The 23,954-nt window shown below is 34.6% G+C and overlaps 1 protein-coding gene across 1 annotated transcript in view; it reads left to right on the top strand.

The window, feature by feature from the left end:
• ZNF804A (zinc finger protein 804A) overlaps positions 1-23,954 on the top strand; it is a 352,327-nt gene that overhangs the window by 271,505 nt on the left and 56,868 nt on the right. Inside the window, exon 2 of the mRNA XM_055397884.2 lies at positions 1,704-1,847. Coding sequence (XP_055253859.2) covers positions 1,704-1,847 — 144 coding nt within the window. The remainder of the gene's footprint in view (positions 1-1,703; positions 1,848-23,954) is intronic.

Raw genomic sequence — 23,954 nt, forward strand, 5'->3', positions numbered from 1 at the left:
AAAGTTAATTCTGCTTTGAACTAGACTGTTGCCATTATAATATTAATACAACTCATATTGTTTAGAATTTTATCTCTGCTTTGCACACTTTGGCCATGAAATCATGGTACTTAATTTTTGTTTCATTTAAATTGGATAATCCACAAAGAATTATTTTGAAGATTTTGTAAAAATTCAGTAAGCAGTTTAGATCTGTATGAGTCATTTTCATCATTTTAAACTATCTTTTTTAAAAAAACATATTGGATGCCATCAAAAAGAATAATGGGGAATATTTCTGAAATCTGCTGCAAAATGGTAAATGATTCAAATTGACAACTCATATATGAACAATTTGAGTGATTTTGCAATTTATTACCTCTTGCAGTGAAGTTGATAAAATTAATCAAGCATAATGACAAGTCACTGTCTTTAAAGTAAGAAAGAGGACTATGCATATACAGATCATGGCAGATGTATTATGCATTGCTACAAGACAGACTACAAGTTACACCTATGAATGATGGTGGATATTATGAAATGATGCGTATGCAAATATATAGCAGTAGAAGGTAACAAACATATTACTCACTCATGAAATTACAATTAGTAAATCACTTTCAATTTTTGTAGAATTTGAGTATTCAAAATTTGAGTTTTTCTAGCCTGTATATTTAGTGAGAGGATTACTGCCACTGACATGGAAAAGATTGTGTCATTTCATCTCCACATCCCAGTGCCTGAGGAAGTGTAGCACATAAGAGGCTTGAATATATAGTTGTTTTGAATTTAAATAAATTGAACATGAGAAAATTTGTAAATTAGAAACAAATGTATTCTATGGTAGAATTATATCAGAACTTCAGTGAAAGATTTGGACAGTGTTTCAACATGCAATGTTTATTCATGTCTGACATCATTAACATCTAAGGAAGCATGAAACATCAAGTAAATTTAGATTTAAGAAAACCTAAGGGCTGCAAACATTGTCCTGTTTTATGCTTTGTAAATGAAAGCTAATGATAACTCACTGCATTTTTCATATTTTCAGGAGTTTGTTTGTATAGTGATCTTTATTTACTATCAGCATGATGAAAGCAATCTGTTTATACAGTTTAATTCTTTTCAGTTTAGGTAAATAACTTGCAGAAATGAGTTTCATTTTCCAAAGACTAGTGAATTTTAAAAGTGCAGCCTAAACTGATGTGGGTCAAGATGAAAACATTAGTCAAATGAAACCTACTTGGGATGCATAAGTTGCTGTACAGATATTTAGGGAAGCAAACAAAAATACCAAGCTTGAATATTTGCACACCAATATGGAGGACATATTTTAGATGTTCAGAATTTAGAAGTTTTATGTTAACTAGACATAGACAGTTTAGCTAGAAATTGACAGTTGAATTAGCAGTTATATGAGTTTCATATTTCTTCTGTGCTAACATAACATAGGAACTTGTTCAAGGAAGGGCTTCTATTTCTTCTGTGATTTATTTTTCTTCTGCATATTTCTTTATTCTTTCCATTATTTATGTTTATTTCTTCTGCTAATCTTCAATTTTCTTTAACTGATAATTTCTTCTAATTTGCTTTTCTGGTATTTGCTTTATATATCTCTTTGTGATTATTTTTAATTCTAATGACTATACTAAGCTGTCATCTGTCAGAAGAAGGAAGCTCAGAGGAAAACTAATAGCGTCCTTCTTCAAAATTTTATTTTTCAGGATTATGCTGAGAAGGAGAACACCATAGCCAAAGCGCTGGAAGATCTGAAGGCCAATTTTTACTGTGAACTGTGTGACAAGCAGTACTACAAGCATCAGGAATTTGATAATCACATTAATTCATATGACCATGCTCACAAGCAGGTAAGAAAGAAGTGTCAAAAAACACCTAATATTTCTGAACTTTTGTAATAATTTGAATTATGTAGACTGTATGAATATATTTATCTTGCTATGCAATTTTTAAAGATGCCAGTCTGGGGTGATAATTTAATGATTACATAAAAGACATTAAAAAAAAAACACCAAAAGTAAAGTCTGAAATAAATAACCAATATAAAGAAATGCCATTCAGTTGCCTTTTAGTGATTGACAGTAGTTTGAAAATTGTATTCTTCAGGTGGTGATCCTTTAAATAATTTAAAATTTATTAATTTCTAAATATGTCAATCAACTAAAGACATTTATCAAATATAAATTAATTTATTTATAATTCTTTAGAGAAGGCATTTCTCATTTAAGCTACCATTAACTAATGAAAGAAGTTTTGCTATTATTTAAAAACAATCTAGGGTTACTAGTTAAAAAAATACATAATAAGTATATGATTTAGTTTATTTTAATACTATTCCATTTCTCTATTTTTTAATGGAAAGAACATAAATTTTATTATTTAAGTTTAAAAAACAAAGTACAGAATACCATTAACAATGTGAAATGAAACAATATTACCAAAAATGAATAAATAAAAGCAACAGCAGGGTGAGGGAAGTCAGTTCTGACTGGGGGAGCATATTGATAGTGTACATCAGGAACAGACGGGAATGGTGGCTGCAGAGCTGGCTCTGCCCTTGGGGATTCTATTTCCAGAAATGGCTCTGAGTGTCCTGTAAAATCAGATTCAGGTTCTCCATGCAGGGGTGTTTTAATCATTTCCCTAATGATAGAAAATCAAAGGTTTTTGTTGTTGTTGTTGTTTCAACACTCTATGTATAAAGTTTAGTTTAAAATAGATAGTGACATTAGCAATGACATTCATAATATAGATTCTATTTTCCTTATATGCTTTACTTCTATCAATGCAATGGCATATGTTGGTTAGCTTACTTGATATGATACAGTGAGCTTAGTTATCAACTTAAAAATACCTTCCTTTTTAGCTATCACTCACAAATATCATCCAAATGTCATTTTGGTATTAATAAAAAGTACATTTTGACCGACCCTTGAATTTGCACTAACTTTCCATTAACATTTACTGTAAATATGAAAAGAGTAAGGGGAAATGATCACATTAAGTGCTTATGGACCAAGGACATGGATTTTCTGTTGTTTTCAATTCTTCCATTTTCTCATACCAACAAAACTGTGCTTGGGGAAACTATTGCAGGGAGAACATTAGCCTCTATTTACATATGTCACTAATTAATGCAGACTAAACTTAATGAGCTGCCCCTGTCTTTCTTTCCTGGTAGTAGATCCACTGGCACACTAGTTAAGGAAAAGGTTTTGATGTAAATATCATTCCTCTTCTTACATAAAAATGCATACATATAAGTATATCATTGCTTGATTTGAACATTAAAATCCATCAGGAAATAGTATGGGTTTCATTCTACTGTAACTTGCATTTATTTTATAAAAAGATTCTGGAACATGGTTCCTGATATGGTTAATTTAAGTCAGTTATTCCTCTGATTTTTCCTAATATCTTCCTGTATTCCTTACAAGAGTACAAAGATGGAATGTTATATTATTAGCAGGGTATTGAAATGTGTTTATAAATTCTTTTTGGCTTCATTCATTAATTAACATCTGATGTTAGCAATTAAGAGCAAACATGTATGTTTCATGGTATAAACTAGGTATTTGGGAATGTATGTGTTTATGTATACATGTATTTTAAGAATATCTTACCGACTATGTATTAAATCCTTTGCCAAAGAATACTTCATTCAGCCACAGGTTGTCTGGAAAATCAAATTCACTTAGATTATCATGAGGACCTTTCCAGCTCCATATTCTTAATGAAGTTAAGATACTATACACTACACACAGATAAGGGAATTCAGGATAAATCTGGTTTGTTCTTTTGAAGATCCAGTCACTTGATACTTCTCAGGGACATAAGGCTCTCGAGACAGACTATCTAAATGACTATGAATTCTGGCAGATAGCATAAACTTAACTGGTTGATTTAACAGGTCGCGGAGAGTCGGACACGACTGAGCGACTGAACTGAACTGAATGTAACAGTAGCAGAAAATACTTAAAATCTATGTGATCATCATATTCCTCCCCCATAGGATAGTGTACATGTTTGACACTATCTTCCTAGAGAATGCACTCTCTTTTCTGAAAAGAGACCTCATCCCATCACAGCTAGCTCTGTTTTTACCACAGGATTCCAAACCTTGGCCACTTCAAATTGAGTAGAGGGGAACAAAATTTAGGGATGAGCAATTCAGACTTTTTTTTTCTCTTGAGAACTGAAATCAAGATAAAACAAAACAAAAAATCTTTCTAATCTTTGATTATGACTGGACTTCACCCTTGAAAAATGTAATCCTATGCTATAACTAAATGCATTATAAAGTTGAGAAAACTGGTTTGCTTAAAGAAAGAACAAAACAAGTGCACGGAAAATGAGATCTGTGTGGTCATGTGACAACTGAAGGAAACTTAGTATGGAAATAGCAATTTTGATTTTGAAAGGCACTCAGGGGGAAAAAAAAAAACAGTCTCTCCAATAACTTATATGCAGATCCTTTCTTTCAATTCAGAGAGATAATTCAGCTTGCTATTAATAAATAAATTTAAAAGGAAACCCCAAAACCAAACCCTAGCTTAATACTTACTATTAATTGTGACCTAAAAAGCAAAAAAAAAAAAACCTCTTCATAAAATATTTACCTGCCTCAGTGGCAAAGCAGCGTTTTTGATCTCTTGCTGTACAAAACACCCACATAAGAAATACTTATACTCAAGGTCCATGTACCTTAACTTTCAGGTAAGAAAACCTACACGTGACTAGGACACTTCTTCCGTGGAATTAGAAACAGACAAAGAGACCTCACATGTGATACATTCTCTTACTCCAGAGATGCTTCTGCAGGACCACCTGATTCAGGGTGAAAGGGAGAGGGATTACTGGTAGAATGAGCCCTAGCCCTGCCACTCACTGCCTTGGGTAAAATAAACAAAGCCTCAGTTAACTTGATTGTTCATTCTTAGGAAGAATAAATGAGAGAATCACATGAACACACTTTTCAAAGTGTAAAAGAATAGTAAACATTAAATTAGTTTCTATCATACGACTTACCAAAATTTCATTTCCCCTAAAATGTTTGGAACACTGATAGTTCGCCTTTGAGACTTTTCTTTATATAGGCTCCCCCAAAGGATCTATTTTTACTTCATAAAGATTAATAGAGTCTGAAACATAGGCAGATAATCTTGACCTCAGAGCTGTTTTGCCTGCCTCACGTATATTGATTTGCAAATTAACATTATGGCAGGATGTGTTGCATTCGAATTCTAAGCTTCATAGAAAAATCTGTTTGTCTCATCCACATACTCTTTGGATAACTTGCAGGCTTTCTCTTGTGCTCTTATCACTAAGACTTGCTAACAGGGAGTTAAAAAGAGGAAGAGGCATGGATGTATGGAGATGATCATAATAGCTCACAAATTAGAGTTCAGTTTTGAAATATTTTCTCTTTACATTAAAACTTGAAAGCCTTTGAATTGGTAGCTTTTAATGGCCAGGATTGTTTCCCGTATATATTCATTCTTCACAGCATCTATTGCAGCATTTGGTACAGTTTACACACCGAATCAATGCTTCCCATATAAATAAATGTAAAAAAGGCTCAATTCAAATTCCTTTTGAGGTTTTGTACTAAACCACAGCTTTGAGGTAGGTAAGAGTTTCAAAATAATAAAATTACTTATTTATAGATTTATACTTAGATGAAATTAATTGTAAGGAGAATATTATATAGGAGGATGAAGTGACTCTTGTAAATTGGATGAGTATTTCTAACTCTTCCTCATTTATGAGTATTTTTCCTTTATAACAGTAATGTCGCTGGTTATAATATAGCAACAACTTGAATAGCATATATTGTGTATATTCTCTAAAGTTTTCCTATGTATAAAACTTTTTTACTATCAATGTATTTTGGATTTGTATTGTATTTTTTATGTGAGAAATTATTAAAAGCAAGTAATACTTTTAGAACTACCTCAGAGGTTTCACTTTCAATAGGATAACACACAAAATGCTCCAAAGGACTCTTGTACATAAAACAAATAGATCCTCTACAATATAAAATTTTTATTGAATTGCTGAGTTTCGAGGAAAGATGATACCTCTAAAGAGTTATTCCACCACCACAGAGTGGGGGATTGCTGAAGGGGAAGCTACTGGCTAAAACCTGGGTGTATAATAATAATAAACTACATAATGTGAAACTCAGTGAAGAGAAACTCCCACTATGAGCTTTGTATTCTGGAAATGAACCATGGACAGCAGTTAGTAAACTTTGACTAAGACTTCTGAATGAAAATGAATACTTCCCATAGTTCTTGGTTGAAACATACATAAAACCCTTGAAAAAAAGCGAACTTAAAATAGGCTGTCCACTGAATGTCATTATAAAATTAGGGGTGATAATCAAACATCAGAAACTCTAATCAAAATCTCAATTTTTGAACTTTACAAACTGATTGTAGAATTTATATGTAAGAATAAATACAATCCTAAAAATCAACTAAAAGTGGGAAGATTTGTCTTGGATACCAAGATTATATACACCTCTATTGGTACAGAGACGGAAAGATTGATTAATGAAACAGAATCTAAAGCTGCAATACAAAAATCCACTTATTTTTGGAAATTTGTTAAATAACAAAAGCAGAAAGCACTCTGGTGGTTAAAAATATGTACTATTCAAAAAATAGTATGTAATGATTCATTATATTTCCTTAAAAAAAGAGATTGATTCCTTCTTCAAATAACAAGCAAAATCAATGTCAGTGAATTAAAGAGTTAAAAATACAAATAAAAACTTAAAATTTAGAACATGTTGAAAATATTTTTATGACCTCAGAGTAGTATGCTGCTGCTAAGTCACTTCAGTCGTGTCCGACTCTGTGTGACCCCATAGACGGAAGCCCACCAGGCTCCCCCGTCCCTGGGATTCTCCAGGCAAGAACACTGGAGTGGGTTGCCATTTCCTTCTCCAATGTGTGAAAGTGAAAAGTGAAAGTGAAGTCGCTCAGTCGTGTCTGACCCTTAGCGACCCCATGGACTACAGCCTACAAGGCTTCTCCATCCATGGGATTTTCTAGGCAATAGTACTGGAGTGGCTTGCCATTGCCTTAGTATACATTATATATTAAATAAGTCAGTGAAAGCACAAACATTGTAGAAAAGATTGACAAGTTTAACTACACTGAAATCTTTTACTGTAAGAAATTTTCAGTAAAGAAATTGGGAAAATATATTTGTAATACACATACTAAGAAAAACTTGGCATTCAAATCTTATTAAAAATATGAATGCAAAGGAAACATGAAAATAATCCAGAGAAAACTGGACCAAAATAAGGGGCAAATTTTCAAAAAAAGAAAAACTTAAGGCCACAAATATATTACAAGTTGTTCAACATGAGGAATAATTTTGCATCCACCAAATTTGATAAAGTAAGTTTGATGATATCAAGTAATAATGATGTATATCAGTGGAAAACCTTACACACCACTTGTGAAAGTGTGAATTGACTTGGCAGCTCAGGAAAACAATCTTTCAAATTATGTATTAACATACTGAAACAAAAAGCTTCTTATACAAAGGTTGTAAATAAATTGTGATATATTCATGCAATGCAAAATTATTCTGCAGCACAAATAAACTAACTACAGTAAATAAATCATGAAACAAACTTAGAAATGTAATATTGGTTGAACAAAACAATGCAAAAGGCTACACATTTTTATTTTATTCAGAGAAAAAACAAAACTTAATGTTATTATTTTTAAGATTATAAATGTGATTTATTCCTCTTTGGGAAATGGAAAATGGTGACTATGAAACTCAGGATGGTGATTTCTTTAAAGAGTGTAAGGATTCTGAAAGATTCAGTTCAGTTCAGTTCAGTTGCTCAGTCGTGTCTGACTCTTTGCGACCCCATGGACTGCAGCATGCCAGACCTCCCTGTCCATCACCAACTCCCGGAGTCTACCCAAACCCATGTCCATTGAGTTGGTGATGCCATCCAACTATCTCATCCTTGGTCATCCCCTTCTCCTCCTGCCCTCAATCTTTCCCAGCATCAGGGTCTTTTCAAATGAGTCAGCTCTTTGCATCAGGTGATCAAAGTACTGGAGTTTCAGCTTCAACATCAGTCCTTCCAATGAACACCCAGGACTGATCTCCTTTAGGATGGCCTGGTTGGATCTCCTTGCAGTCCAAGGGAGTCTCAAGAGTTTTCTCCAACACCACAGTTTAAAAGCATCAATTCTTTGGCACTAAGCTTTCTTTATAGTCCAACTCTCACATCCATACATGACTACTGGAAAAACCATAGCCTTGACTAGACGGACCTTTGTTGACAAAGTAATGTCTCTGCTTTTTAATATGCTATCTAGGTTGGTCATAACTTTCCTTCCAAGGAGTAAGCGTCTTTTAATGTCATGGCTGCAATCACCATCTGCAGTGATTTTTGTAGCCTCCAAAAATAAAGTCAGCCACTGTTTCCCCATCTATTTGCATTGAAGTGATGGGACCAGATGCCATGATCTTAGTTTTCTGTATATGGGCTTTAAGCCAACTTTTTCACTCTCGTTTTTCACTTTCATCAAGAGGTTCTTTAGTTCTTCCTCACTTTCTGCCATAAGGGTTGTGTCATCTGCATATCTGGGGTTATTGATATTTCTCCCAGCAATCTTGATTACATATTATGCTTCTTCCAGCCCAGCGCTTCTCATGATGTACTCTGCATAGAAGTTAAATATGCAGGGTGACAATATTCAGCCTTGACGTAGTCCTTTTCCTATTTGGAACTAGTCTGCTGTTCCATGTCCAGTTCTAACTGTTGCTTCCTGACCTGCATACAGGTTTCCCAAGAGGCAGGTCAGGTGGTCTGGTATTCCCATCTCTTTCAGAATTTTCCACTGTTTATTGTGATCCACACATGAGTTTATTAAGTATACTTAATATATATGTTAATATAGCATGTTCTAATTCTTAAACTGAATAATGGGATCATTATTATTCAACTTAGTATTATGTTTCATATAATTGCACATATGAAATACTACAGGCTAAATAATTTAAAAAGAAATATAGTCAAAAATTATTATTAAAGTCTCTGAAAATATTCCATTATATTTACAGAACTATTTTAGTTGCAATGAAATCATCCAATATTAAACAGAGAATTTTAATTGAAGTTATTGTTAGCTTTTTCAGGTGCCATTCAAATATTTCACCATTTTTTTTTAAGTAAGCACATATCTCCTTTAGTAATTTATCAGAATCTTCTTGTTTGTTAAACTTCAAACAGTATCAGAGTTTTCCAGGAAAAGATAAATAAGGTAGAGCTACATTTCCATTACTCTTTCTTATTATTATTTGACCAGACCACACCTTAATATTAATGTATAAATTGCACACATTTTTAATTATACTTATGTTTTTATTGAATGTTTTATTCAAAAGCCCAGAGAAACACAGGATTTTATTAGCATACATAAAACTTAATTATATACAGATAAGTGAGAGTTCCAATGCAAATCATTATTTTAAGCTACATAAACATACAAAATAATAGTTATCATTTTAAAAACATAGACATTAGTTTTTCATAACAGAAAATACAGTGGTTAAGGACAATTAACATCCCATTGTCCTGGGATTGTCTCACTTTATATCTGTCATCCTAGTTTAATTTTTAATAAAGTCCTTATTTAAATAATAAATAACACAATTACAATAGATATGTTTATTGAATAGCAGTAACATTTTTTTGCTACATTTTAGAAAGCTGAAAGTTTAAAGGAAATGCCATAGGAAGCCTTATCCTTCATGTTAGTTATATATTTACCCAAACTCAGAAATGTCAAACAGAACTTTTTAAAAAGTCTAAAAGATCTCATACTTAGCATGTACATTTTATGCTTGAGGAAATTATATAAACATGCATTTGATTATGTAGCAAGTGACCGCTTAAGGGTCAAGGGGCCAGGAAAGCTCCATCTTGAACTTCTGGTAAGGACAAATCTTTGTACCTTGTTTTAATCATCCCAGGCCTCCATTTCTGCATCTATATACAGAGAGCTAAACCAGATGACTTCATTGGCCTTTCTGGATCTAAATTTTGAGGATTCTGTATCAAATACAACAGATCGTTAAAACATATGTGTTCGTCATAAATAACCATACATACTCCTTTCTCACTTCCATATTTTTCTAAGTGATTCTCTCATGTAAAAAGATTATTAGAATTTTTCACTGAAGTTGTTATTCTGAATTCTAGTCATTGAGTTTTTTGGTTTTTTTAAATATAAAACTATCAGGTAAAAAAGAAAAGTTTTCCTCTAAACCCTTTTACCTGTTCATCTGCCTGAAACCAAAACCACACTGAGTCTGTCTTCTCACCTGGCAGCTGTGGGCAATTCAGAGTTATTTTCACTGTAAGAGATTTGTCACGCTGATGCTATGAAAAGATAGAAAAGGGAATGATTGCCCTATTGCTGCTGCCCCTCAAACATTTTGATTTTTACTTTACCAGTTTTAGTGTGGTTGCAATATTTCCCAAAAGGCATCGAAGTGACCTTCACCCAGCAAGTCAAGATTCTGTGCTTTATGGCCTGCTGTTTCATTCTGCTCCAGAGGAAGTCACTGTTAGGCCAGGTTGTTGGAACTTGCTGTCCTGCAGGGACTTAAGAATGCTATAGAAATGGAGCCGCTTTGTTCTCAGATCTGAACATTTACTAATCATTTAAGCTTCTGTTCAGTAATGTGACACTTGAGGGAAAAAAAATCACTTCTTGATATTTGGGTGTCAATTTTTGTTTGCAAAATAATATTGAAAGGTTCGTAAGAAGATATAAGGTACAGGTAAAGCAATTCATGATTCAATCCTTTCACATATCCATCCTGGAATTCTTCCTGTGGGGTGTTATCAATATAACTGCACTTATTTTTAACCATTTGGAGTATCAGAACAAAGGAAAAATTTTCAAGTTCCTTCTAAAGAGCATCGTCACTGCCCAAAATGACTGCCCCAAGAGAAGGACACACATATGTCTTCATCTTCACTGAACTGTACTGTCTTGACATGTCATATCCAAAGCCATGATTTGAATAGAATTAAACTGAAAGTTTTGTCCTTTCTTGAGTCTGTGCCAGACTGGATAAAATACTCATTTCTAGTATCTGAACTAATGCCATTGTCCTACACCTTCCCTAGTGGAGCTCAGGCTCTTTCTCTCCTGTTTTCCACCATCTATTAGGTTGCTGGCTGTCTATTGAGTCAGTTAATGTTCAGGGTAGGTGAAAAATACTCCAACTTTAAGCAAAGGTTTCTGCTCCATGTCACCTAGATATAATTATGCCAAAAAGAGTTAAAAAAATGTAGGATACAGTAGCGAAATGCACCAAAAAATAAGTCACACGTTTATAAGCAGTGATTTCAATCATGTTTAAAAACTAAAATGTACCTAAATATTAATTTTCATACACATCTGTATTTAAGGATAAAATGAACTATTACATTTAGAAATCAACAAATAGTATCTTGAACATAAGCCAATTTCAATATATCGATAATTTGTGTAAGAATGCATTATTTCTCCATTGCACAAATCAACCCACTCCAGTATTCTTGCCTGGAGAATCCCATGGACAGATGAGCCTGGTAGACTATGGTCCATATGATTTCAGAGAGTCAGACACAACTGAAGCAACTTAGCACATAAATAGAGAACTATAAAAGAGGCACACACACACACAATATATATATATATTTGCATATATATGGTGAAAGTTGAAAGAAGTGAAAGTTGCTCTGTTGTATCCAACTCTTTGCAACCCCATGGACTATACAGTCCACAGAATTCTCTAGGCCAGAATACTGGAGTGGGTAGCCTTTCCCTTCTCCAAGATATCTTCTGAACCCAGGGATCGAACCCAGGTCTCCCACATTGCAGACGGATTCTTTACCAGCTGAGCCACAAAGGAAGCCCAAGAATTCTGGAGTGGGTAGTCTATCCCTTCTCCAGTGGATCTTCCCAACCCAGTAATCAAACCGGGGTCTCCTGCATTGCAGATGGATTCTTTACCGACTGAGCTATCAGGATAGTTGTACATATTTCAATTCATCTTCATTCTTCCCTTATCCAGGAATATAAATATTTGCTATCTTGGTTATTTGAGGTTGGTAACACTATGAGTAATTAATATCTATAATTGCTTATACCCATAAGTAATTAAAATCTCTATCAGCAGCTTTGACAAAGAAGAATTCTGTCAATCTTTAACTCACTGAATTTTTGTAAGACTGGTTTTTATTATGATTATACCTCCTGATAGCAGAACATGGTGATGTTTGCAACCTTATCTCTAATAACTATTTCCTGTTTTGAAATAAATGGTTCTTGTTTTAATGCATATTTGGATCATCTGCTTTTTCAAGTTGCCAAAATTATGGCACCTTTTTCTTTTAAAATATGAACTTTGGAGAAGTCATATTATTGGCCAAGACAACTTATTATGTAAGCCGGTATTCTCAGTTCTTCATATGCTGAAATTCTATTGTGTCCCTATGTTCATTCTATGGACAGACAACTTCTGAGATGTTACGTATGATTATCATAACATTGTTACATAGACCTTACAGTAACTCTAATAGAAATGTTTATTCCAAGAAAGACAAGAAGCAGGCTAAAATAATATAGATTGTCTATGATTGTATCTCAGAATGCTAGAAACTTTCAAATGACCATGATTTGCAAATAGTGGTCACTCTTTTTGTATTCCATAAAACAAGGTTCTAATCATTTCCCCACTGTTTTATTCTAAGCCTTTAAGTAGATCTTTTCCTTCTAAAACACACAAGGCTAATCATTGGGAATTTTAACACTTTGTATTTTCCAATATTTCCCCTTCTAATTTCAATATCATCAATCTATTTGAAAATAGTACATTTTCCTAATGATGACATTCTGTTCCTAGTGTTGTAGAGAAGGATTTGTTTCTAACACCTCCTTATTCTGTACTATGTGTGTCACCATGGCTTTGCCTTTGTTTCTCTGAGTGCAATCAGGAGTATTCAAAATCTATTTTCCTAGTATGTAAAAAATTGTCTAAAGACAACGTAAAAATAGTTGATGCTATGTAAAGCTGCTGCTGCTGCTGCTAGGTCACTTCAGTCATGTCCGACTCTGTGTGACCCCATAGACGGCAGCCCACCAGGCTCCCCCGTCCCTGGGATTCTCCAGGCAAGAACACTGGAGTGGGTTGCCATTTCCTTCTCCAATGTAAAGCTAGATCTGCATAAAATGTACCTTGGAATATATCCAGATACCATTATTTAACATTGCATTATGATAATTAGCACATAAAAGTAATGCTGAAATTTGCTCTAAGTAAAGTGAAATTATTCATGAATTCCCCCCAGCCTCCACCCTATATCCTACCTTTCATCTCCATCTCCTACCCAGATGTTGAATAGCAAATGCATAAGAAATATTATGTGCGTGTCCACTGGAGAATATATGCAGAACAAATTTTAAGATAGAGTCTGCTATCCTCCTAGCCCCACTACAGCAAGTTGCTCTTTCAAGTCTTTTGCTCAGTTTTTCTATTTGTTGATTCTCTGCTTTTCTGTTTTCTGATCTGTATTCTGACCATAAGCACCTAAACCCAAAATAAGGTACACAAAATTTCAAGAGGTTAACCTGAACCTGTGTGTTTTGCTTTAAACTTTGAATAGCATTGTGTCAAAATCTTGGGGTCCAGAGCTTCTTACAGGTAAAAATAGATGCTTACAAATACAGATCAATGTCATATATATATACGTGTGTGTGTATATATATATATATATATACACACACATTTCCTTCTCCATTTAAGTATATATAGATAGCTAGATAGATATCACTGTAGGTGTGCAGTTTCCCTCGTGGCTCAGTGGTAAAGAATCTGCCTGCCAATGCAGGAGATGCAGGTTCAATCCCTGGATTGGAAAGATCCCCTGGAGAAGGAAATGGTAACCCACTCCAGTATTCTTGCCTGGGAAATCCCATGTACAGAGGAACCTGGCAGGCTACAGTCCATGGGGCAGCAAAAGAGGCAGACATGACTTAGTTACTAAACAACAACACAAAAATACTAAAAGTATTCACACACAAACATGTATGTCTATATGTCTTGTATTTTTGTGTTGATGAGAAAATCATTGTCACTGTTATTTAATGTTGCTTCATATTCATGCCTAACTAAATGCATTGTATCCAATAGACATTATTGCATATAAAATATGTTTAATTAAGAAATCTGTCAAAATAAATATATTAATCCCCAAATCATTTTCTTTATACAGATTTTACTCTTTAGGAAACTTTGAAATGATATGGTACAATACCCCCTTATCTTTACTCCTGTTCAAAAGTTAACTTGGTGTTTTTGAAGCTATTTGGAAGAGTCCGCCTATGTACTCAGAGACAACTGCTTGTATTTGTAGGATAAACAGGGATATTAATGGGGAAACAGTTGACACCTCTTATTGATATTCCCCAAGGGCAACCAAAGGTAAAGTTCAAATCATCAGCATGATATTTTCAAATCAGGGAAGCATGATCCATGGCACAAAATCACTAAGAAAACCTCTACAGAATATTAAAAACTGCTTTTCTCAGCAGATCAGTGTTTTTATTTAATGTAAAAATAAGTCACTGTTGTCTTATGTCAACGAATATGTGTGTTAAAAGCTTAAGTGGTGCCTGATAAAAAGAGAATATGCTAGATGTTAACCCCAACTTTGTTTTTACCCCAATGTTTCTGTGGGCTAAAGAAACTCTTTTGCCCTTGAATCTGTAATAAAAATTATTATCAATGTTGCAATCTAAATGTGATTCACACAAGGGGAAATATAAAAAAAATAAAGCATGATGTCAAAAAGTATTGAGACAAAATATTTTAAAGAAAAAAGAGCACAGCTTTTATTTAGCTTATCATTGGCCCCAATGTTTTTATAGAGATAAGACCAAGAAATAAAACAAACAAAATTACAAAAATTTTATTTAGAAAGTGTCATATATAAATTAACATATGAATGTATATGTGTATAGAAATCTGGATATCTGCTACCTTATTTCCCTCAAAAAGTAAAATTGTGACCATTATAAAATATAAAATGATGTGTTTAAGCATTTTATTTATTGATTTAAAAGGCAATAAGAAACTAACACTGGTTCAAAGAATCATTTAAAGAGCAACTATGTAGCTTTTCTATATAGTTGAATGTTGCATAGTTAGGCAGGAATGCTGATATTAATATTTTAATATATCTAGACTGGTTTATATCTGGTTGGAAAATAAAATATATTTGGGTTATCTTTTCTAAATGACAAAAATTAATTGTGTTTTTATTGGATAAAATATATTTGCATTTAAATGGACAATGATAATTGACATTACTCTCCATTTCCTACAACTAACTTCATAAGTTCTAAAATAGCCTTATCAATGGAAACAGAAACAAAGATGATCATTATAGGTATCAGATTATTCCTGAAAGGTTCCTTAGCTAATGACAAGCATTTAACTGAAAATACTGTATACTCTTTTGACTGTCCAAGTTTTGGAAATCATAACTTTGAGTGCAAGAGTGACATTAACACCCACATTATAGGCTTTTCAAGTAATTGAAAGAAAAATTTACTGTGAGTTTTTACAATGCTCCTCACTTATGGTATGTGCAATGTCTCTCAGATCAGTAGCATTTTATCACGAAACATCACTGTAATGAAAGCTGTGCTATAATTCAGGAAGCGTCATTTTGAAATTGAGCTTTTATAATTTTACACTGTGACAGCTATTAAGGGAATTACCTTTTCTTTTTCTTTTGTAATAACAATAATATTAAGACTGTCATTGGGGGATAAGAGAAGGGGAAATATAATTTATATATGATTTTATTTAATTTCCTGTAAATATAATTCACATGTCTAATAAATTTATTGTAACTATATTGATTATATATATTTTCTAAAATTATAAAAGCAACTGGCAATGGAAAATAGGAACCACTCAATGATTAAATCATAAATGGTTTGGATCTTAACTGTACATACATATATGGAACTAATCTAGGTGAATATCAATAGTGAAAAAGAAAAGATTTTTCTTTCATAGAATTTAATTTTGGTGAGTCAAGAAGCAGACTAAAAACTTACTATTTAAGTTTAGATATTTACATCTTGGATGAAAAATAAAAATATGGGTGTTAAATGAGGTGCAGCTATTATTTTAGATAAGAAAATAAGTAAAGACCTCTCTGAGGAGATGACAGTCAAGTAGAAATTTAAAGTGAATGAACAAGTGAGAGAGAAGTATAAATACTTCCTGAAATAAACTGGGGCATGATTGGGTTTGGCTTCTTTCAATAAAAAAATGGAAGTTATGTGACTGGTAAAAAGTGTAAGCTAAGGAAATCTATTGGAGATGAATTTGGAAAAGATGCTTAGGGGCAGATTAGGTAAATTTTGGTAGGCCATTTGCTGTGACATTGATGATCTAGAGATTGTCACACTGAATGAAGTCAGACAAATATCATATGATATTACTTTTATGTGGAATCTAAAAAAAAATACAAATCAACTTATTTAAAAAATAGAAATAGAGTCACAGATGTAGAAAACAAATTTATGGTTAACAAAGGGAAAGGGAGAGGAGAGATAAACTAAGAGATTGGAGTTGAAATATACACACCACTATACATGAAACTGAGGAGGCCTTACAAATAGCTGTGAAAAGAAGAGAGGCGAAAAGCAAAGGAGAAAAGGAAAGATATAAGCATCTGAATGCAGAGTTCCAAAGAATAGCAAGGAGAGATAAGAAAGACATCCTCAGTGATCAATGCAAAGAAATAGAGGAAAACAACAGAATAGGAAAAACAAGAGACCTCTTCAAGAAAATTAGAGATTCCAAGGGAACATTTCATGCAAAGATGGGCTCAATAAAGGACAGAAATGGTATGGACCTAACAGAAGCAGAAGATATTAAGAAGAGGTGGCAAGAATACACAGAAGAACTGTACAAAAAAGATCTTCACGACCAAGATAGTCACGATAACGTGATCATTGACCTAGAGCCAGACATCTTGGAATGTGAAGTCAAGTGGGCCTTAGAAAGCATCACTACTAACAAAGCTAGTGGAGGTGATGGAATTCCAGTTGAGCTATTTCAAATCTTGAAAGATGATGCTGTGAAAGTGTTGCACTCCATATGCCAGCAGATTTGGAAAACTCAGCAGTGGCCACAGGACTGGAAGAGGTCAGTCTTCATTCCAATCCCAAAGAAAGGCGATGCCAAAGAATGCTCAAACTACCGGACAATTGCCCTCATCTCACACGCTATCAAAGTCATGTTCAAAATTCTCCAAGCCAGGCTTCAGCAGTATGTAAACCGTGAACTCCCAGATGTTCAGGCAGGTTTTAGAAAAGGCAGAGGCACCAGAGATCAAAGTGCCAACATCCGCTGGATCATGGAGAAAGCAAGAGAGTTTCAGAAAAACATCTATTTCTGCTTCATTGACTATGCCAAAGCCTTTGACTGTGTGGATCACAATAAACTGTGGAACATTCTGAAAGAGATGGGAATCCCAGACCACCTGACCTGCCTCTTGAGAAACCTGTATGCAGGTCAGGAAGCAACAGTTAGAACTGGACATGGAACAACAGACTGGTTCCAAATAGGAAAAGGTGTACGTCAAGGTTGTATATTGTCACCTTGCTTAGTTAACTTCTATGCAGAGTACATCGTGAGGAACGCTGGGCTGGAAGAAGCACAAGCTGGAATCAAGATTGCTGGGAGAAATATCAATAACCTCAGATATGCAGATGACATTACCCTTATGGCAGAAAGTGAAGAGGAACTCAAAAGCCTCCTGATGAAAGTGAAAGAGGAGAGTGAAAAGGTTGGCTTGAAGCTCAACATTCAGAAAACAAAGATCATGGCATCTGGTCCCATCACTTCATGGGAAATAGATGGAAAAACAGTGGAAACAGTGTCAGACTTTGTTTTTTTGGGCTCCAAAATCACTGCAGATGCTGATTGCAGCCATGAAATTAAAAGACACTTGCTCCTTGGAAGGAAAGTTATGACCAACCTTGATAGTATATTAAAAAGCAGAGACATTACTTTGCCAACCAAGGTCCGTCTAGTCAAGGCTATGGTTTTCCCCGTGGTCATGTATGGATGTGAGAGTTGGACTGTGAAGAAGGCTGATCGCCGAAGAATCAATGCTTTTGAACTGTGGTGTTGGAGAAGACTCTTGAGAGTCCCTTATACTGCAAGGAGATCCAACCAGTCCATTCTAAAGGAGATCAATCCTGGATGTTCATTGGAGGGACTGATGCTAAAGCTGAAACTGCAATACTTTGGCCACCTCATGCAACGAGTTGACTCACTGGAAAAGACTCTGATGCTGGGAAAGGTTGGGGGCGGGAGGAGAATGGGACGACAGAGAATGAGATGGCTGGATTGCATCACAGACTCTGTGGACATGAGTTTGAGTGAACTCCGGGAGTTGGTGATGGACAGGGAGGCCTGGCGTGCTGTGATTCATGGGGTCGTGGAGAGTCGGACACGACTGAGCGACTGAACTGAACTGATACATGAAATAGGTAACTAATAACCTCTACTTAATGCTCTTTAATGACCTCTATGGGAAAAAGAATTTTGAAAAGAGTGGTCCATACGCCTATATGTACAACTGAACACTTTCTATATAGAAGAAAGCAACACAGCATTGTAAATCAAGTATATTCTAATAAAAATTAATTTAAAAAAGAAAAAAAAATTGGTAGGCCATAGTGTATATTATGGTATATACTCTTAATGCTTTAGGATAATAAGTTTCCATCTAGAAAGTCAGATCATGTGATTTCCTTTTTAGAAAAGAAATCCCTCTGGTTATTATGTGTAAAATAAACGGAGAACAAAAGTAAAAGTGGTAGAAAGGAAACCCTCGAACTGGCATGCTCAGACATGTCCGACTCTTTGATACCTATGGACTGTTCATAGCCTGTCAGGCTCCTCTGTCCATGGGATTCTCCAGGCGAGAATACTGGAGTGGGGTGCCATTTCCTTCTACAGAGGATCTTCCTGACCCAGGGATCGAACCCACATCTGCTGCCTTGCCAGGTGATTTCTTTACTACTGAGCCACCTGGGAAACCCAGAAAGGAAACCTGTGGGAGGCTAATGCTACAATTAAGGATACAGATGGCAGTTGCTTGAGTTAGGGAAGTGGTATTTACTGGTAGGAGTGGTCAGAATCTGAATATTAAATGGCATGGAAGCGCCAACAGATGTGCTGATGCATTAGATTTTGAGTGTAAAAGAAAGAAGGAGCTCAAGAAAGCCCTCAAGATTCTTTATGAGAATATTTAATTGAATGGTGCTGAAGAAACCTAACCAAAAAGTAGTGTGGGGTTATAGTCAGGCATTTCACTGTGGGTATATCAGGTTTGAGACCCCTACTAAGCATCTAAATGGAGAGAATGATTGTATCGCTAGACATAGTAATCTAGAGTTAAAACTATGAAACTGATGGTTAGGTATGGAATGACTAGAGGGATGAAACGTGATAAGAAGAATGAGTCCTTGGTACATATTTACAAGTTGAGAAAATAAAGAGGACCTAGCTTTGGGGTTTGAACAACTGTTGCAGTGGGGCCAAAGGAAAACAAGGCAGTCAAAAGCAGAGAGGAACAGTTGAGTCAAAGAGAGATGATTAATTGATTTTTCCATTTGGAAATGTGGAAAACTGGACAAGAGGGGTTTTATGGAATGGTTGAAGACAAATGCCTGACTATAGCAAGTTTAAGTAGGAGTACAGTAAGTTCAGTTTCTGCTTTTCCAAATACTTCTTAGAGCTGAATCACTTGGAGAATATATTAGCAGTAAAGAAAGAGAATGAAAGCAGATAGAGCTTTTATAAGACTTAGTGCAGTTTTAGATTTCACTCCTTTGGAATAGAGTAATATAAGTAACGTTTTTTTTGAGTTCTCATATCTCTCATATATCTATTTGACACATAGTTCCTGATGTCTATAAGTCATTATCCTCTACAGGGACCTCCTATTGTTTTGTTTTGTTTTTTCCTTGACCTCTGTTTTCAGGAAAGGGGTCCATTTTATTTCTCTAATTTCAAGACAGTTTCCCATGTTCTTTGTTCCCAGAATCTAGGTACTGAAATCAAATGGATGGAAAAACATTTTTTTCTTATTTATTTGTTCTGTCCAGATTTTATTTTCCTAACAATCTTCAAAGGTATACCTAAGATTAATAATTACATTGATATGCAGTATAGTATCCTTTTTTGTTGTCTAGAAGCTTACTAATTTGAAGTTATACATTGTATGACTTTGACAAAACACATGGCAAACTGCAGTGCTTTTTCCTAAAATAAAAAATGACTTGAAATCAATACCTCCAGGAAAACTCAAACTGCTGACAGATGAAAAATTTTGCTGAAATTCTGGGCAGAACAGAAATAAAGAGAACAAACAAACAATATTTGACAGATTACTCATGAATTCTCAGCAGGTCATCTTTATCTGAAGAAAATTCCTTATTCTTTTCATCAGTTTATTTCATAATCATTTGTTTTGGACATCAAAGCAGTGTTTTCACACAAATTTTGTCTTTTACTGAGATTCTATTCTGAAGAATATTGGCATGTGACATGAAAGGGCATTTTCTATCAAATGTCCTTCATATTATAATTAGTGGAGCCAAACCACATGGTGTACCTGTAGCTAGAATCAGAGAAAGACAAGGCTAATGCGCAGTTCTTTGTTGATCAAAAAGCTGTATGGACCGAATGAAAGAAGATGCGAAGTGATGTAAAAGGAAAGACGCCATAAGAATATTTTTTTCTCCACCTTCTGCTTTTCATATGTTTCTTTGAAAACAAACCTGGAATTCTTGTCTCAAATATTTGTCTGCCGTCATAAGGGGACTTTAATCCACCTGGTTTTATTTCTGATTATATTTAACTCACTATTGCCTATGTTGTAATTGATAATGATGGCTTCATTCTTTCCTTATAAAGTGAAAATGACCAACAGGAATGCTATAGATGAACTTATTGAGTTAACACAACTAGGATATTATTTTTCATTTTAATTGAATAAATATAATTTTAAGACTTTATTTTCATTAGAGTAGTTTTAGATTTACAGTGAAACTGAGAGGAAAGTATGAAGATTTCTCATATATTGCTGCCCATGCACATGGCAGCTTCCCTATATCAACGTTGCTCATCAGAATGGTACATTTTTTTTTACCAAGGATTGATACATCATCAACACTCAAAGTCCATAATTTATATTAGGGTTTACTATTGGTGTTGTGCATTCTATGAGTTTGGAAAAAAGTGAACATATATTCAACCTTATAATATCATATAGAATATTTTTACTGCCCTAAAATTTCTCTGTGCTCTGCATATTCATCTTTCATTCCATTCCTAACAACCATTTATCTTTTTAATGCCTCAGTAACTTTGCCTTTTCCCAAACATCACATAGTTGGAATCACACATTATGAAGCCTTCTCAGATTAGTTTCTTTCACTTCAGTTCAGTTCATTTCAGTTGCTCAGTCATGTTTGACTCTGTGACCCAATGGACTGCAGCATGCCAGGCCTCCCTGCCCATCACCAACCCCAGACTTTATTCAAATTCATGCCATCCAACCATCTCATCCTCTGTTGTCCCCTTCTCCTCCTGTCTTCAATCTTTCCCACCATCAAGGTCTTTTCAAATGAGTCAGTTCTTTGCATCAAGTGGCCAAATTATCAGAGCTTCAGCTTCAGCATCAGTCCTTCCAATGAATATTCAGGACTGATCTCCTTTAGGATGGACTGGTTGGATCTCCTTGCAGTCCAAGGGACTCTCAAGAGTCTTCTCTGATACCACAGTTCAAAAGCATCAATTCTTCAGCACTCAGCTTTCTTTATAGTCAGACTCTCACATAAATAGATGACTATTGGAAAAACCATAGCTTTGACTAGATGGACCTTTGTTGGCAAAGCAATGTCTCTGTTTTTTAATATTCTATCTATGTTGGTCATAACTTTTCTTCCAAGGAGTAAACATCTTTTAATTTCATGGTTGCGGGCACCATCTTCAGTGATTTTGTAGCCCCCTGAAATAAAGTTTGTCACTATTTCCACTGTTCCCTCATCTATTTGCTATGAAGTGATGAGATCAGATGCCATGATCTTTGTTTTCTGAATGTTGAGCTTTAAGCCAACTTTTTCATTCTCCTCTTTCACTTTCATCAAGAGGTGCTTTAGTTTTTCTTCATTTTCTGCCATGAGGGTGGTGTTCTGCATATCTGAGGTTATTGATATTTCTCCCAGCAAAGGAGGCAGGTAAGGTGGTCTGATATTTCAATCTGTTTAAGAATTTTCTACAGTTTGCTGTGATCCACACAGTCAAAGGCTTTGGCATAAAGTCAATAAAGCAGAAATAGATGTTTTTCTGGAAATCTCTTGCTCTTTCAATGATCCAACAGATGTTGGCAATTTGTTCTCTGGTTCCTCTGTTTTTTCTAAATCCAGCTTGAACATCTGGAAGTTGTCAATTCACATATTGTTGAAGCCTGAATTGGAGAATTTTGAGGATTACTTTACTAGCGTGAGATGAGTGCAGTTGTGTTGTAGTTTGAGCATTCTTTGGCATTGCCTTTCTTTGGGAAATGAAAAGTGACATTTTCCAGTCCTGTGGCCACTGCTGAACTTTCCAAATTTGCTGGCATATTGAGTGCAGCACTTTGGCAGCATCATCTTTTAGGATTTGAAGTAGCTCTACTGGAATTCCATCACCTCCACTAGTTTTGCATTTATGTTTCCTCCATACCTTTCTATGGTTTCATAGCTTATTTCTTTTCAGCATTGAATAATATCCCATTGTCTGGTTGTATTACAGTTTATTTATTGATTCACTCAAAGAAAGATATCTTTGTTACTATCCAGTTTGGGCAATTATGAAAAAGTGGCTATATATTCATGTAGGCAGAATTCCCTGTGAGTACATTTGCAACTTCTTTGAGTAATTAATAGGGAGTGTTTCATTGCTAGATTTTATGGTAAGAATATATTTAATTTGTAGAAAACTAACAAACTGCCCCATTCACAACTATGGATAGATCAACTAAACAGAAAATTAACAAGGAAACACAAATGTTAAATAATACAATAGACCAGATAGACCTAATAAATATCTGTAGGAACTTTCACCCCAAAACAATGAATTCCACCTTCTTCTCAAGTGCACACGGGACCTTCTGCAGGATAGATCACATCCTGCACCATAAATCCAGCCTTGGTAAATTCAAAAAAAATGAAATCATTCAAAGCATCTTTTCTGACCACAATGCAGTAAGACTAGATCTCAATTACAGGAGAAAAACTATTAAAAACACCAACATATGGAGGCTGAACAACATGCTGGTGAATAATGAACAAATTAGAGAAGAAATAAAAATATGCATAGAAATGAATGAAAATGAAAACACAACAACCCAAAACCTGTGAGACACTGGAAAAGCAGTGCTAAGGGGAAGGTTTATAGCAATACAGGCATACTCAAGAAACAAGAAAAAAGCCAACTAAATAACCTAACTCGACACATAAAGCAATTAGAAAAGGAAGAAATGAAGAACCCCAGGGTTAGTAAAAGGAAAGAAATCTTAAAAATTAGGGCAGAAATAAATACAAAAGAAACAAAACAGACCATAGCAAAAATCAACAAAGCTAAAAGCTGGTTCTTTGAGAGGGTAAATAAAATTGACAAACCACTAGCCAGAGTCATCAAGAAACAAAGGGAGAAAAACCAAATCAATAAAATTAGAAATGAAAAGGGAGAGATTACAACAGACAACACAGAAATCAAAGGATCATAAGACACTACTATCAGCTATTATATGCCAATAAAATGGACAACTT

Source organism: Moschus berezovskii, chromosome 2 (assembly GCF_049115385.1).
Source record: "Moschus berezovskii isolate FMDL1 chromosome 2, NW_MosBer_1.0, whole genome shotgun sequence".
NCBI lineage: Eukaryota > Metazoa > Chordata > Mammalia > Artiodactyla > Moschidae > Moschus > Moschus berezovskii.